The 17,379-nt window shown below is 37.1% G+C and overlaps 1 protein-coding gene across 1 annotated transcript; it reads left to right on the forward strand.

Annotated features, from left to right (window-relative positions):
- Positions 1 to 3,113: 3,113 nt before the first annotated feature.
- On the forward strand, positions 3,114 to 13,362 carry sinhcaf (SIN3-HDAC complex associated factor). Its single transcript, XM_028449760.1, has 6 exons — positions 3,114 to 3,259; positions 7,711 to 7,838; positions 7,925 to 8,024; positions 8,105 to 8,228; positions 9,266 to 9,416; positions 11,454 to 13,362. Exons 2-6 carry the CDS (start codon positions 7,711 to 7,713, stop codon positions 11,731 to 11,733), a joined length of 783 nt encoding a protein of 260 aa, XP_028305561.1. The 5' UTR covers positions 3,114 to 3,259; the 3' UTR covers positions 11,734 to 13,362.
- Positions 13,363 to 17,379: the final 4,017 nt, after the last annotated feature.

Genomic DNA, 17,379 nt, shown 5'->3' on the forward strand with positions numbered 1-17,379 from the left:
TTTATATATTAACCTCATTTTGGGTATTTATGTTGTCCTTTTTTTTTCCTTTTTTTTTTTTTTGACATTTTTCTCTCATTTTGTATGTTTTTGATGTAATTTCATGTGCCTGGGAATTATTTTGTGTATTTTTCTGATGTGGAGTCTCATAGATTGATGCATAGAATTTTTACTTTATTTTTTATTGTGATTTCTTGCACTTCTTGCACTTCACTTCCCAACACATTTCTGGTGTTTTCATTGAAAGTTTTGACAAATCAATGGTTGATATTTATTTTGGGGCTTACACAGAAAGAAACAAATCTGGTCAAAATTAAATTTCTTATGGAGTGAGGTGATATCACTTTGAATACTGTCAACAAACTAGAAGAAAAATGGTGGTAATCAAGTCACTGTCCTCTTTGTTTGGCAAAGAAACATAGGAAATCACGGCAAGAATATATTAAAAATGCTTTTATGCATCCGTCTACGGAACTCCACATCCCATAATGCACTGTGAGAAACTTTTGAGCTGCAATTTTAACCTTTAACATTTTTTTTCAAGCAAAATGAACTTGATTTATTGATCTATAAGGCCTATACTATGTCTAACTGATACAATGTTTTGGTCTCCAGCAGCTTTACATTTAAAGAAAGCACGTGCATGGCCAGTTGAGTTTTGTCTTTATGTGTTGTGATTTAAATTATAAAAACTCAGGCTTTACCTACATTATAATTGTTTGGTTTTTTTTACCTCTTTTATTTTTCAACATCATTAAATATCATATTTAATATAGGCTACTAAATAAAATAGGCTCCTGATGTTGAAAGTGTCGTTAATAACGTTGGAAACTTGTGCTGCTGTGTACCTACGTACCTACTTTATGGCCTGTCCTCATTGGTCCTTTCATTTTTAAGGTCACATGTCACAAAATCCTCATCCGATTTAACGATGAACCAAAAGTGGTGTTTGTGTTGTCGCAATGCTCAAATCTACGCCCATACTCGCTCATGTAAATAAAGTTTCTCTTGATGTTTAACAGTATTTTCCCATCATCCATCCATCTTATCATTTGTTAATATAATACTGTAACCGATTGGTGGCATACTTATCTGTATAAACGCAACTTTGAATCTCTCTCTGATATTGAAAATAGCTCCGCTGTTTCTTTCTGAGTTGCTTTGTCATTTTCACGCACTTCAGACAACAATTAGAGCACATGTTTATGTTTTGTTTTTAATGCAAGGTGTTATGTTAATGTGGCATTTAGTTCAACATTAAAAGTTATAAATACTGTTTCCTGCACTATTCTATAAGCAAGTCTAGAGTAGAGAGAGCAATAAAGAATTGTTATTTATGATATGTGCTGTCCAAGATTAAAGTTAATACTGACACAAGTTCAACATTTTGTCACATGTCTTTTGTGAGTCTAAATATTTATACATACATTAATTTATGCCAAGGTTTAGCATGGGTTTCAAACTGGCCAGTTTGGCTGATGGTGTAATCTAGTCCTTTTTATATTATGTTTATAATTTCTTAGCGTGCCATTTTTAAGCTTTTTATTTGTTTACATTTTTAGAATTGAAGATTTATTTTTAAATTTTTCTATTGTAATTTTCCCATCATTTTTGTGTGTTTTTGTTCTCGTTTTATGTGCTTTTCTGTATTTTTGTCTATTTTTTGGTTTCATGTGTATTTTTTTCTTTTTTAAGGTATTTGTTGTCCCCTTGGGTATTAATGTTGTCCTTTTGTCTATTTTACATGTTTTTGTAGTCATTTTGTGTATTTTTGCTGTTTTTTTGTTTTGTTTTTTTTTATTCCGGCACAGATGCCCATGTTTGGCCTAAGTGTTTAAGCATAATATTGAGGATTCTTTTCAGCCCGTTCACATAGCCTGTAATTAACTAACTGTTTGAAAGCATCAAATTGCTTTCCCAACCGCTTACCAATCAACCTGTGTTTTACAACTAATAAATATGGACAGAAAATCAAGAAATGTGCAATAAGGTCAAATTATCTAAGATTAAAGTTCAATTTTTGTCACAGAAGAGCCCCCAAAAATGTTATTGTCTAGTTGAGGGACACGTCATCAACATTTATGTCAGCATTTAGAATAATGGCCAATCTGAGCATGTATTTTTGTTGTAATTTTCTGTATTTTTGTAGTCATATTATGCATTTAGCGAGTAATTTTGTGCACTTTTGAAGTTGAATTGTATATTTTTCTTTCATCTGGTGTATTTTTGTTGTCATTTTGCATATTTTTCCCTCGTGTGTGGATTAATTTGGTGTATTTTTCACTTTTTTGTGTTTTTAGAGTGATTTTGCATATTTTTTAACCAATTTTTGTATATTTACTCTTCATTTAATGTATTTTGTGGTCATTTTGCATATTTTTCTTTCATGTTGTGTTTATTGTTTTCTGTTTATTTAAAATGAAGTGTTTTTGTTGTTTTGGAAATTGTTGGTGTCATCTTCCAATTATTCTTGTGTATTTCAGTTATGTTTTTTTTTGACTAATTCTGTGTGTTTTTGTAGTCATATTTTGTGTTTTAGAACAATTTGTGCATTTTTGTAGTGTTTTTGTGGTCATTTTTTGTGTATTTTTGTTGTTATAATGTGCATTTTTGGAGTAAATTTGTGTTTATTTGATGTTATTTTGAGTATTTTTGTTGTCTTAATGTGCATTTTTTTGAGTAATTTAGTTTTTATTTGCAATTATTTTTGTGTATTTTTATGTCATTGTCTGTGTTGTTTAAGTACCGGTAATTTTCTGCATTTTTAGTTTAGGGGCCACACAAGATTAGACCGAGGGCCGCATGTGGCCCCCGGGCCGTGAGTTGCTTATGTCTGGTCCAGCCCGTCGTCCTGCAGACTGGCCATCTGCCGTCCTGTAGTAAAGCACAGGCCCCGCCCCCTTTGCTTACGCTCTCCAATGTAGCATAGCAACCGGGGCCGAGCCCCCTGTTCCCGCGCAATGTTCCCTTCCTTATAAGGCCAGTAGAATGCAGACGCACGCACACGTCACACGTTTATGTAAATAGTTTTGATTGAAGAAAAAGGGGGAGAAAAAAAATGCCTTCTGCTCTGAAATGGAGGTGTGGATGAGGCGCATGCGCAGCTGTGTTCACAACTATCCCATCCCCGTCCGTCCACAGACATCAACAAGAGAAGCGGGTTTACTGATGCGGCTTGATTTCAACAACACTGTCTGTGTTCAAAGGAAACGCTGTACGGACTACTTTTTTCTATCTACCGCCCAATACGTGCATTAAGGTAAATAAAACATCTTCATCTTGGTTTGAAGCGGCTTTAAACGCGTGTAAATTCAAAAACAAGCGAGTGGATTTAGAACAATTGGCCTTATTTTATTTGGGGGGGGGGGGCTCGGTTGCACCCACACACTGTGAAACCACATCCATGTTTAAGTCACTTATCGGTGTTTTTTTTTAAAATTTCTGGTCGAGCATCCACGTGCGGAGACATTTAACGCAAGTTTGGTGTCTCGCACGCACGCACGCCCACCCGGAGCAGAGACGCGCCTGAGCACGCGGCGCTGCTGTCAACAAAACAGCCTCATGGACGCACTCAAAGTGGTCCGTGAACGCATCACGGCACCACAACCGCACCGTGTAGTTCAAGAAAGTGGCGTAAAAAAAAAAAAAACTGACTTTAGTTAAACTTCGCGCACAGCAGTGTAAACGTGCCCGGTTGGAGTGTGTGGAATAACAAAGAGTAAATATCACATTACACACCCCTACCTACCCCACCCCCCCAACACACACACATGTCCCGTAACATTAATACTGGTGCAGTTTTCTGTTTAAATGCTTTAGTTGTAAGTCAATATGGCTACTTTAAGTTAATCGTGTGTGTGGAAGAAGTCGATGCTCGTGTCGCCATAAAATGGGTGCGCATGAAGCAGGTCGTAGTGCGTGTGCCATGCTTCTTCCAGGAGGAGTGGGCGGTGAACACCACTTTCCTCCCCCCCATCGATGGAAACCCGAGCTTTTCACCGCCTTTTAGTCACATTTCAAACATCAACCTTTTTACTGATGCAAAATACCTGAGCTTTACTGACAATTTAGGCAGTTTAATCAGGGAATTATTCAGTTTTGGTGTAAAACTGCACCATCACACCCCCTTCTCCACATTTGCCTCCGCCTTTGAAGTGTGTTGCCATGTTGAGTTGCGTCACGTACTGTATTCTGCTGCAGAGATCGTCTGATGTTTACAGATGAGCCACTCTGAGGCTGGTTAATGCACATGCTGGAACACTAGCTAGACAACACGTGGTGGCTTTACTCAGGAACAATATAATGTGTAAAATGCAGTTACATTCTGTATGGATTCTTATATGCAAAAAAAAAAAAAAAAAAAAGGAAAGATGGAGCTGCAGGAAGAGGAAATTATGTTATTTTCTATTTGACATTAATGGTGGGTGAGGCTTGTGCAAAAAAAACGGTAAAAAATAGGTGTGGGAAAAACTAGTGACTATTAAAAATCCTTTTTTTTCCCTCAAAATGTATTTTATTTTATTTTTTAACGATGTCTGCATACGTTGTCCTATGTTAACACTTTTGCCGTTGAAATTAATTTCAGACCGACTGATTGATAAAACCACGACTCATACAGTGTTTCTAGAAGTGTATACTTTCACTTTCATTATTTTTGAAGTTAATCACAATACTTAATAAATCAGAATCACATTCTGAATCAAATCCACTCCCTAATATCCTGATTAAAATGGAATCGGAACAAATGTATATGGTCCCAGCCCCACTAAACAATGTTTGACCACATTGCGTGATTGAATTATGTCATCAAAAAGACAAACACCTAACACTGAACCAGTTTTCATATGCTTTAGCTTACTTTTAATGTGTTGCTTCACTGAATGTTTTACACCTGAAACAAGAAAAGTGCCATATTTGTCTCAAACAACAAAAACAATAAAGTGAGTGGGTCAATAATATCACCCATCACTATTTAAAAAAAACACTAGTATGCTTTGGAGCAGATTAAGTATTTCATGATAAATCTCCTTCAAAATAAAAGCACACCATTTATTTTCTTGATGCTGATAATTGATGACCGTGGTTAGAATATTGTAGCTTAGAGTTAATAATATCAGCGATGGCATAAGGATGGAAACTGTGGACAAAATGCACATTTTATATCAGAGAGGGTTCCCAACCTTTTTTGGATTGTGACCCCATTTCGTTATCACAAATTCCTGGTGACCCCAAAGGCTTTCTTTTTCTACAATTACTTCTTGATCATATTTGTTATAATGTGTAACACATACAAAGTGGCTAGGAGTAGTTTCCAATATGATACCTATATTGCAGCCTTGCATATCGACCGATACTGATATTGATCTGATATCAGCACACTTTTTTTTTTCTTTAATAAAAAAAAACAACTTATTTTGTAGTGTGGAATGTTAGAAAAGGCTTGATCAAGTGATGTCACTCAAACAGACAACAATAGTCAGCAATAGTAGGGATGAGAAAAACTGAGCCATTTATTATTAACTAATTAGTTACATAAGTTGTATCCTTCATCATAATATCTACAGTATTCTACAGTTGAATAAAATAAATAATTAATAATTGAGATGACTGTTGTAATTTGCGCTATGTAATTAAAGTGAAAGTATAGAATACAGTTGTTTAAGATTGTGTGTTGTTTTCATTTGAAAAGGAATAATAAATATATATATATATATATATATGTAATTTTAATCAGTAATTATTTTTGGTCAATTACTAAACATTTCAGGCAACCCTCACATGCTCTATATTATAAATGCATGTGATGGAGTATCCTCCTACTACTACATGCTGCTGCTACTACTACTACATGATGCTGGTGATGCAGGAATGCAGCTCCTATAGTTTATGTAATGCTGGTCTGTTCTGGGTGTGTATCTTTGGTGCAGAGTGAGAGCTCTGTGCTGTGGCACTGCACTGTCAGGACTCCTAGGACTGATGGCAGGAGGAGAGAGAAAAAACCCAGTCTGGGGGGCGCGGCTCGCAGTTTTGCCGCAGTTCAGAGCCACATGTGCGATGGAGATGACTTTTTTTGCCTAGCAACATAACATCCCAATTCCTCTGCACCTCACCCCCCCATCACTGCACCTCGAGGTGTTTCACACACAGCGCTCATTTTAAATTCTGCATCATTTTCTAAGGCCACATGTTTATTTCTAAGCGTGGTGAATGTGTGCAGCCTGTAGGTGCTTTTTACGGGGTTTTAGGAGCTAAAAAACCAAAAACTGGTGTGCGCTCAGCATGGTGACATTATATGTCTGACTGTTGACCTACTTCCCCCCATGTGGGTCAGAGCAGAGAGATGTTCACCAAGATCTGACTCCATCCCTCACCATAACTCATTGGATATCATATAATATATACCATATATATAACCTCTAATCATAATATCCAACCAGCCACTGCTTGAGTCAACATTTGAGCTGATGAGAACATGAGGTGGTGTCTGTCCATGGGTGTTCTAAGGCAGGGGGTTCTCAACCTTGGGGTCAGGACCCCATTTGGGCCAGATTCCTTCAAGAAACTAAGAATATTTTTTTGAACAATTTGAGCCAGGGTTGGGGTCAATTACATTTTTCAATTACAATTACGTTTTCAATTATCCACGTTCAATTATAATTCAATTATGATTATGATGACCAGCATTTTTTTCCAATTACAAATAAATTAGGATTATTATTTTTCCCCTGAAAGTTAAAAACAATTTCGTTCTCAATTACAGTTTTTACTCATTTTTATTCATATAGTTGTGATTTTTGTATGTGTGTATGATGTTGTTCTAGAATGTTTTAGTGCTTTAATTATAATATATTATGCAAATGTCCAACTAGGTACACGAGTTGTAATTTAGTAATAGTTATAAACTCTTTGTTTAAAGCATCAATTACATGAACACTATTGTTACTCTGTAAAATGTTATCGTCCCTATTATTATGTAATTATAATTGACCATTTTTATAGAATTTTTATAATTACAATTACAAAGTCAACTCAATTACAGATTTCTTAATTTGCATTTATGATTATAATTATGCAATAATTGTAATTAATGATCTATTATGTGATTACAATTAAAATTGACACCAAACCCTGATTTGAGCCCATTTTTTGTTTTTACCCTTTTTCTGCAACTACACAAAACTTGCCATATTTTACCCTATTTTCATTACTTTTTATTTCAACATTTTTGCTCCTTTTAATGCATTGTTGCTATAATACCCCCATTTCTGCCACTTCTCCATCAAATGGAAATTTTATGTCTGCACATTTTTTCCAATTTTAAGACATTTTCAGCACTTATAAACCCCTCCCACCTATTGTTGCATATGTTGACCCATTATTGTCACGTTTAACATATTTTACCAAATTTTATGTCCTACAGTTGGTTAACATTACGACACAGTGTTTTATTGCTTCATTGATCAAGCTGGTACATCTGAATCACACAACACACAATGGTACATGAAATCAACAATTAAATATAAAATACAAAATAACTGACTAAACACTCCAATAACTCTAGCAGCAATTCATACTTTGTTTCTAGAATACAAGCATTCTAGATTGTTGCAGTTAAATTGCATCAAACAAAATGTGACTAGTTTTTAGTTTTTATTTAAGTGTTTTTATTATCCCCTACGGGTGTGTCTAAATACTCGTTCCTGCTGGCAGATGTTTGGCTTTCACAAGCCGAAGATGTACAGGAGTCTGGACGGCTGCTGCATCTGCAGAGCGAAGTCTTCAAGTTCTCGTTTCACTGACAGCAAACGCTACGAGAAGGACTTCAGGAGCTGCTTTGGGTAAGAGATGCAACCCTAACACTGAAATGAGCTGAGGAGTGACCCACCACCCACGCCGTTGCTCAAAAGCTGCATCTGTGTCGCAGGCTGAGTGAAACTCGATCCGGAGAAATCTGCAACGCGTGCGTGCTGCTGGTGAAACGGTGGAAAAAGCTCCCGGTGGGAACCAAGAAGAACTGGAACCATGTGAGTTTGGCCTGATGGTTTACTCACAGATATTCCTTCAACGTTCCTTGTGTTAAAAATCATTTCCATGCCCTGGACAGGTGGTCGATGCCAGAGGAGGTCCCAGCTTAAAAGTGACTTCCAGGCCAAAGAAAATAAAGTCCATCGCCAAGAAGGCGAGACCCAATCAGATCAGCAGGCTGCAGAAGGAGCTCAAAAGAAACAGTGAGTTTACATTTTTACTGGAAACATACTTTAAAACAGGCATTGGAAACTGGGGCACAGAGGCCACATGTTATGGATATTGCTTTTACATGTTGAAGTGCAAATTATAGCACAAATTGTTCTTGAGATCAAACTGGTCCGTATTAGGCCCCTGTGTGAAAATGGCCTAATATTGTGAAGCCCCCAAAGTATATGCACAAATTGACTCAAAAAATACACAAAATGACCACAAAATTACACAGAACACCATAAAAACCATTGAAAATGAGAGAAATATAGAAAATGACAAAAAAAATGGTACACAAAACAACAACAAAAATGGTACACAAAACAACAACAAAAATGGTACACAAAACAACAACAAAAATGGTACACAAAACACCAACAAAAATGAACAAAATGACGACAAAAAATATCCAAATTGAGAACAAAAATCAACAAAATTACAGGAAAATTACAGGAAATCCGAAACACAATGATTAAAACAAAAAAACAAAAAAAACATGCAAAATGGGAGAAATAACAAAAATACACAAAACGACACACATTAATGCTTCAAACTTCATAGTTTACAGTTAGATTAGCAATGTATTTTAAATCTTTAAATTTATTTATAAAATTCCAAATCATTGTAAAAATGTTTGGAAATACGTTAGGAGAATATGAGTACTTTTCAGTGAGTATAAGTCTTTATGGTAAATGGACTTGATTTTATATAGCGCTTTATCACCACACTGAAGCAGTCTCAAAGCACTTTACATATCAGCTCATTCACCCATTCACTCTCACATTCACACACCAGTGGGACAGGACTGCCATGCAAGGCACTAGTCGACCACTGGAAGCAACTTAGGGTTCAGTGTCTTGCCCAAGGACACTTCGACACATAGTCAGGTACTGGGATGGAACCCCCAACCTCTCGATCAGAAGACGACCCACTACCACCTGAGCCACGGTCGCCCCATTATCCAACCCAAGTCATATTTATAGGTTTCAATGAAACTTGTGTGTGAAAAATAAGGATTTGTGTGTTACAGATTCAGACGCCCACAGCACCACCTCCAGTGCCTCTCCAGCCCAGTCTCCCAGTTACAGCAACCTGTCAGACGAAGGCTCTGATACTGAACTCAGTCCAGGATCCAGTCGCTCCCCAGTCTTTTCATTCCTGGACTTAACCTACTGGAAGAGGTGACGACAAACTGTTTCTATTTACAAAATCAATGGCAAAATGTCCGACTTTGTTCATTTTTGTTTCCTTTAATTTATAGAAGAACTTTTAACTGTTAGCGTTCCCAACATGACCTCATATTTGATAAAGTTGCATCAGTGTCTCATTTTCCTTTCCCTGTTTAGATGATTTTACTGGCTATTAAACTTCCTGAAATCCAACCAAACATGCTAAATAGGGTTAATGGAGTTGACTACTGTAATTGATTTTATATTTATATGCTTCAGATGACCGGGAGAGTTATACCAAATTCACGCGAGATTACTTCCCTAGAATTGCAACTTTGCTAATTACGCTAATTACGAAAAATACCATGAAAATGTGTGATATAGTTTAATTTGACATATTAGTCCGTTTGCTACACTACTGTCAAGATGTTTAGTCTCCTGTTTCCTGGGGAAACATAGTGTGTAAATGCATCTTTTTGTCCTGTACGATAGAGTATTAGAGCCACATTAAAATTAAAATTAAAATCTGGGAATTACGAGATTAGAGTCGCAATATTTTGAAAATAAAATTGAAATAGAAACAAGATGTGCGTGTTGCACTCACTTGTGCGTTACGGAGAATATGGAGAATTTAGTGAGATTATACTTCTCTTTATGTTTCACACATTGTGAAATACTGAGCCTTTGCCCCTCATCAACACACTGTTATTTAGGGCTGTAGTCATCCAAGGAAAGGGTTGGTCGACCAAGACTATGGCACACGTAGCGATTAGTCAACCAAAAAAAACAGAGCATGAATGAGCAGGTGCAGAGGAGGACGAGGAGAAAGAAAAAGAGAGAAATATATTGTTTTGCTGATTTGCTTTTAAACGCAGACCATTTATGATATGAACCTTATTCAAACTTTGACCAGAACCCGACAAAGCAAAAGTGAAACCTACAGGTCCGACAGACATTAGGTATTTATATCAGAGCCCGACCCGAAACCGACAGTTAAAAATTCTTTTCCTCAAACAAATGACATATTTACGTTTGTTTTAGCGGTTAGCCTGCTTTTATTAATAAACAAAGATCAGCACACGGGGAAACAAACGCACGTCAAACACAGGTGCGCAGTGCACTTTACTACGCCAGAGACAACAGTGGATCTATTTACATAATCCACATATCAAATATAAGGATAATCCATGTTCTTGTGCAGGAAAATGATTGATTTAACTGTGGATGCTTGTGTTTATTCCCTCTCTGCTCTGATCTGCTCTGAGGACAGCGCACTGACAGCTGAAGCGCAACAGTTTGTTTTTTTTGCAGCGCAGCACACACATACACACAGCTGTTGCTGGACATAGAATCATGTTTAGGCATTAAACACATTATATTGATATTTAATCCTTATCACCTATATAAGTGCATTGTATTTTTTTTTTTTCCGCTATTGAAACTGATACTATTGCTGGTCGACCAATGAAAATCCTGGTCGGCATCGACTAATTAGTCGACTAAACGACCGAAGTTGGCAGTCCTACTGTTATCAGTTTAAGGACTTTAAAAACACTTTGCAGACATTTGCGTTTGTTCGGACTAAAGAACCAGACTGATTTGGAGCAAATAGCCTCTTTTATTGTGGAGGAGGAAGTGGATGGAAGTGGTTGATTTCAGGGCTATCGGTGTTGGTTGCGTTCACTTGAACTGGGATTTCTGAGTGCTGTACCGTTGCGAATTTTTTAGGATACAACTTTATTCTCATAAAATTATGACTCTATTCTCAAAATATTATGACTTTAATCTATAAAATGACATCTTTATTCTCGAAATATTCCGACTTTAATCTCGTAGTGCTCAGATTTTAATTTTAATACGCCGTCCTAGTCCTGAAGCATGCATGTGAGATATATATATATTTGTCATATTGGGTCCTGATTTCAAATGAAAAGAAGAAAAAACCCCAATTCAGATTAGTGTGAATTCCGTGTTCTCCATCTATTTTTTTTGTTCAGAGTTAAACGTAGATCCTACTTGTGTGTGTGTGTGTGTGTTTGTGTGGTCCAGACAAAAGGTGTGCTGTGGTATCATCTACAAAGGCCGCTTTGGGGAGGTGCTCATCGACCCCCACCTGTTCAAACCGTGCTGTCGCAACAAGCAGCGACAGCAGCGGCAACAGCCAGAGGAGGAGGAGGAGGATGACGAGGAGGAGGAAGAGGTGGAGGTAGATGAGGGCGTGGCCGTGGAGAAGCCTCAGGCGGAGGAGGAGGAGGAGGAAGTTAAGCAGATGTCGGTGTCTGATGAGAGGGCGGGGCCTCCATCCGTAACGATGGAGGCGGGTTGGTAACGTGACGGCTTCACTTTGCATTTGATCATTGAGCAGCTGAAAAAAAAGTTCTCCAGTGTTTAAACGACAACTGATGGACTGCTGTTGGTTCCTTTGTATTCTTATTTATAGTCTCTGCTTTGTGTTCTCATGATGAAATGCTGGAGCTCTCGTACACGTAGCCTATTTCATTCCACGTCGTAATGGAGCCACCCGTGTAAACAAGGTGCTACTTGAACTCAGCATAGTTCAACACATTCTCAGTGAAGAAACTCTGGATCTTCAGTTTAATGTGTGTGTGCGTGTGCGTGTGCGTGTGTGTGTGCGTGTGCGTGTGTGTGCGTGTGCGTGTGTGCGTGTGCGTGTGTGTGTGTTCTCTTCCTTGAGATCAACATCATCTTCTTTTCTGAGACGTTAAGAAATGAACAATAACAGACCTGTACAGTAGCCGTTGTGTGATTCCCGTGACACCCACTTTGTCTGATAGTTTGTGTTTGTAGGAAAAGATTAGCGTTCAAATAGACTTTGAGGAAAAAAAGGCCTATTCACAGCTTCAACAGCAAATACACCAGCCTTAAATGTTCTGTGTCACAGACAGTGGAATTCTGGATTGGTTTGGAGACAAAAAAAAAGGAACAGTAGCTCTATTACTTGTGGCCTCTGCAACGATTCCAGTGTTTTTTTTTTTTTTTTTAGCATGAATAACTGAAGGAAATCAACCATCGCTGCATGAGCCTCTCCATGGAAAAATTGCATGGCCTTATAAGAAAATTGTAAATTTCACTTTTATTTTTTTGGATCCATTTTCTCTGAAGTTTTAACTTATTTTTGTACGTAAAAAGAAAATAGAAATTTGAAAAATAGAAATCTCGCTGCGTAACAATACCACACAATCCAACTGACAAACACAAAACTAATGGGTTTATAGACATTATTAAGCAATATCAATATCCGTGATTTCCGTCATTCCTGGGTCAGTATATGGTTAAAAGACTTTATACGAACTAAAACTCTATGCCGTTGCCTCTTCAATACCATAAATGTGTTGTGATATAATATATCCTTTAATTATTTATCAAGTGAAAGCCAAAGCACATTGAAGAAATTCACCCCAATGTCAGAACATTGCAGGTTTTCTATGGACGTATGTTTATGGTATTCTTTAAAAAGACAACGCTTAGGATGAATTTTGTACATGTGACGTAGTTTGGGGAGAGGAGGGGGCTGTATATAAAGGAGGGTTATTTATTTATTTGATATTTATTTGTATTCCTGCATCTTTTTCGTAGACTTCTTAGACTATGAGGTGTTTTTCATCTTTAGCTGATAGAACAGTTGGAGTGCTCAGAAAATGAATGTAATTCTCACGCACGCTTTTTTTGTAGGACGACGTGTCGAATTACTGGCTGTCAATATTTGTGAAACGTTCCTAAGTATTTATTTACTCATCGGCGCCGTTGCGTACGCCTCCTATAACTTATTCTGTGTCATCCCTTTGGATCCATACACGTAGAAACGACACGACTGGTATAGACTGCAACCAAAACTGTATTCCTTCCTTTTTTTAGCGTGTAGCTTCAAACGGTTGCAGAGTAGTTGGATACCATTGTAGGAAACTTTAACTCTAGGCTTGCATGAACTGTCGCTATGCATTTACTTAGTTAGACAAAGCGGTTTTGTATTTTTTATACATCATGTACTTTTTTTACTCGTCTCTCAATAAAAGTAAATTTTGTCAGTTTTCTGGAAGTTTTGATCACACCTTTCTTGAGTATTTTCTTTTTTTAAGATCCAGGGTCGTGAGACTCGTCCATCACTGCACAAACTCACACAACACAGACTCACTATGACAATGAAAGTAAACAGTAATTCTGATTGGTTGTTTTATGAGGGAAAGATTCTAACGTCATTTACAGACACTGAGGAATGATTGTTAAAAATATTCATATCCCTGCTTAGATGTGGTACAACACTGAGCACAACATCTTTACCAGACATGGCATGTGTCACATGCACAAAATGACCCTGAAAACACACAAAATGACAAGAAAATTACCCCAAAAACAGACGACTACAAATATACAGAAAAATGTACAAAACACACTAGAGGAAAGAAAAATAAAAGCATAGAATGATTCCAAAACTGATAATGAAAACAAAAAATGACAGGAAAATATGAAAATACACTAAACAACAGTGGAAGTACACAGTTATGGCCAAAAAAAGACAACTACAAATATACACATTAGAGAGGAGAGAAATATATACAAACCACACCAGAGGAGAACGAAAAATACCCACATAGAATGAATCCAAAAATGCAAAACTGATAACAAAAACAGAAAATAACACAAAACTATGAAAATACACAAAATGGCAAAATTCTCCAAAAACAAACAACAAAATACATGAAAACAACAGGAAATTGTACAAAATGACAATGAAAACACAGGATGGAAAAAAAATCACAAAATGACTAAAAAATACAAAAGGATGTTAACAAAAACACTATAACCTTTGTTCTCCCCTGTGTTAATGGAGAGAACAAAGGTTTTCTCCATTAACACAGGAGAGTGTGTGTGCTGACGTGAATGTTAATATCATCTTGGGATCAGACAGACACATTTTTGTGACATGTGTTGTAATTAAAGTTTCCCATCGCTGATTGAAACCCCATGGTTTACCATTAGATTAGTATTTAGGAGAGTATTCTAGAACACCAGCAGATGGCAGCAATCAAACATTCTCATATGTCAATATGAGTTGTTAATAAAACCAGCTAAACTGTATCTCTAACCTTATTTTAACATAGTGGAGGGAGATATTGTTTAACGATTCAATTTATTTTGGGCAAAATTTTAAATTAATAAATGTAGATATTAAAAAACAAAGGCATGTTTTCCCACATTTTTGCATATCGTCACTTTCTTAAACTCATCGCTTAAGTAATTTTTTAAAGGTTGAAATTGAAATGTATTTTTTTAACAAGGACAGTGCATATTAACATAACAGCTCAGTTATATAATATGCCAGAGTTAGCCAAAAGGCTAGTTTTTATCTGTAGTCCTCGGCCAGTTGTACAATAGGCTCCCTGAAAATATGTAAAGCTAGTTTATCATTACGTGGCATACAATAAACATTACATTACATTTGCTGCAGCAGCAGGAATAAGACACTAAAACAAACAAGCAAAAAATAGTTCAATATTCAAAGTGTGAATGCAGCTGGAGGCTACAGGACATAAGCCACAAGCATCAGTTCATGAAACAACTAGAATCAGTATTAAAGGACATAGTCAATAACATTAGTTAGTTTATATACAAGGCTTAAAAAGGAGAGTCAACATTCAAATGCAGCAAAATCAAAATTAAAAGAACATACAAGACGACACAAGAAAGCGAAAGTTTTTCAGAAAACACAAAAAGCTGAGCCATATGTTGACTTTATGATATTTTTTCAATAATTTTACTGAACAAAGTTGTAATTACAGTTCACAATTGATATACCAATAATAATAGCAATAAAAGAAAAATGACTTTTTCTGAACATGCTTCAGTGACTTAGGCAATTTACCATTTTTAATTCTGTCACTAACTGAACATAATCCTGAGGAGACATGTGCATCTCCTCACTGCTCCTTCCAGCTCTACTTTGCTGGGATCTTCACTGATGCCTATTAATGTGGCAAATTGTCATATAAGTGATGACACTCAACAAGCATGATGTGTTTCATTGATTGGAGGTCCAACTCCTAGAACTTTCTCTCCTTGACTGGGAGAGCACATGGGAACACCATGCTATTAACATGTGCATCATATTCAGATATTCCCATGCTTGAATGAAACACATTTATCTCACTGATCTTTTCTGAGAATGAATATGAAATACTTCTCTTCATGAAGCACATGTGAGAAAACCTGTGTTCCAACAACCCTCACTCCAGCATTTGCAGCTACTTGTTGATATTTCCGATGTAGTTGGGAGATGTTTGTGCCTGGGTGAAGGAACTTTTTGTCTTTGTAGGTGTTTGTGCTTCTGCAGTAGTGTGAATCAACAGTGAGAAGGTCCCTCAACTAGTCCTTAAGGAAATCCTTGACACTAGTTTCAAGGTGTGCATGCTTGCCTCTCTTAGGTCTAGATTTAATTGCTGGCGCTTGTTCATCAGGGTCAGTAGGGTTTTTGTTCAACCAGCATCTTATGGTTCTTTCAGGGAGACCACATGTAGAAGAAAAAAGTTCCTTGCACACTTGGAGACTTGTTCCATCTTGAAGCTTTAGTTCGTAGGACAATGATGAACTGCGCCGTCAGGATCCTTCAGTAACTCCATCCATCCATACATTTTCTGACCCATTGCTCTCATCTTCAGGGTCACGGTGGTCTGCTGGTGCCTATCTCCAGCGCTTAATGGGCATTAGACAGGGGTACACCCTGGACAGGGCACCAGTCCATCACAGGGCAACACACAGACAGACACACAACCTCATTCACTCCTACGGCCAATTTAGAGACTCTTCCAATCAACCTAACAGTCATGTTTTTGAATTGTGGGAGGAAGCGGGAGTTCCCGAAGGAAACCTACGCAGTATGGGAAGAACATGCAAACTTCTCACAGAAAGGACCCAAGTGTCCACCCCAGGATCTTATTGGTGTGAGGAAGACGTGCTAACCACTAAGCCACCGTGCACCTTCAGTAACTGTCTTTTGTTTAATGTTGACCTTAGTGACCAAAGTGGAGACATAACCAGCGTTCATCACAGGTTTTCATTGCCTTCAGAAAAATCCACTGCTGCTGCTGTTCTGTAATTTCTTGGCAGCGCCAACACTTTTTTCTTGGTTTCATTTTGCTTCCATGTGTCTAAACTAAGGCGTTTTTTGTATTTTCTTTTTGGCCAATTTGTTTAAATCAACATCATATACCTTATTTTTTGTGGTAGAGGACTCATCACAGCATGAGGCCAAGTTTGGATCCCTGATGAAATCATCATCATCACCATCATCATCATCATTGCCTCTTCAAGGTTTGGATGTGTCTGCTTGGCTTCTTCAACAACATCAACAGGAGTGATTAAGGTCATATCTGCTTTATCTGAAACACAATCTTGGCCTGGTGCATGCTGCATCATTTATTTAACACTCATTTTCATTGGATGAGGCCTGATCAGCGTCTGAATTGTTTAGTGCATCTCCTACTAAAGAAAAAAAAGCAGTTTAACTCTTTAAGGTATACGATTATGGGTGATCATTCTGAAAAACATTCATTGTATTTCATGCAGACACTGCACAAGCGTTTCAGAGATGCCACATTCCAAGTCAAATGATAATGTGATTAATAATACTATGTTCAAGTAAGATTCTGATTTAAAAAATAAATAAATAAACAAAGTCAATCCTTTGTAATTAGCTTTGGAAACTAGCTATCTATTTTGCTAACTAAAATTCTGACTAAAAAGACTATTTATGGCATAGCATATATTATAATAAACCTCATTATTTACCAATCAGGCATAAGCCTTGAATCTTGGAAATGGCTTCAGACTGTAGAGTTTTCTCCTCATTGAAGCAGTCTCCATCTTGTCAAACTTGTACGATTGCCTAAATCACGTTATCTTTTCCCTTGGGCAAAATAAAATAGCCTAACTTACACTGTTGACATAGGTCATTATACAA

This window comes from Gouania willdenowi, chromosome 6 (assembly GCF_900634775.1).
Source record: "Gouania willdenowi chromosome 6, fGouWil2.1, whole genome shotgun sequence".
Taxonomy (NCBI): Eukaryota; Metazoa; Chordata; class Actinopteri; order Blenniiformes; family Gobiesocidae; genus Gouania; species Gouania willdenowi.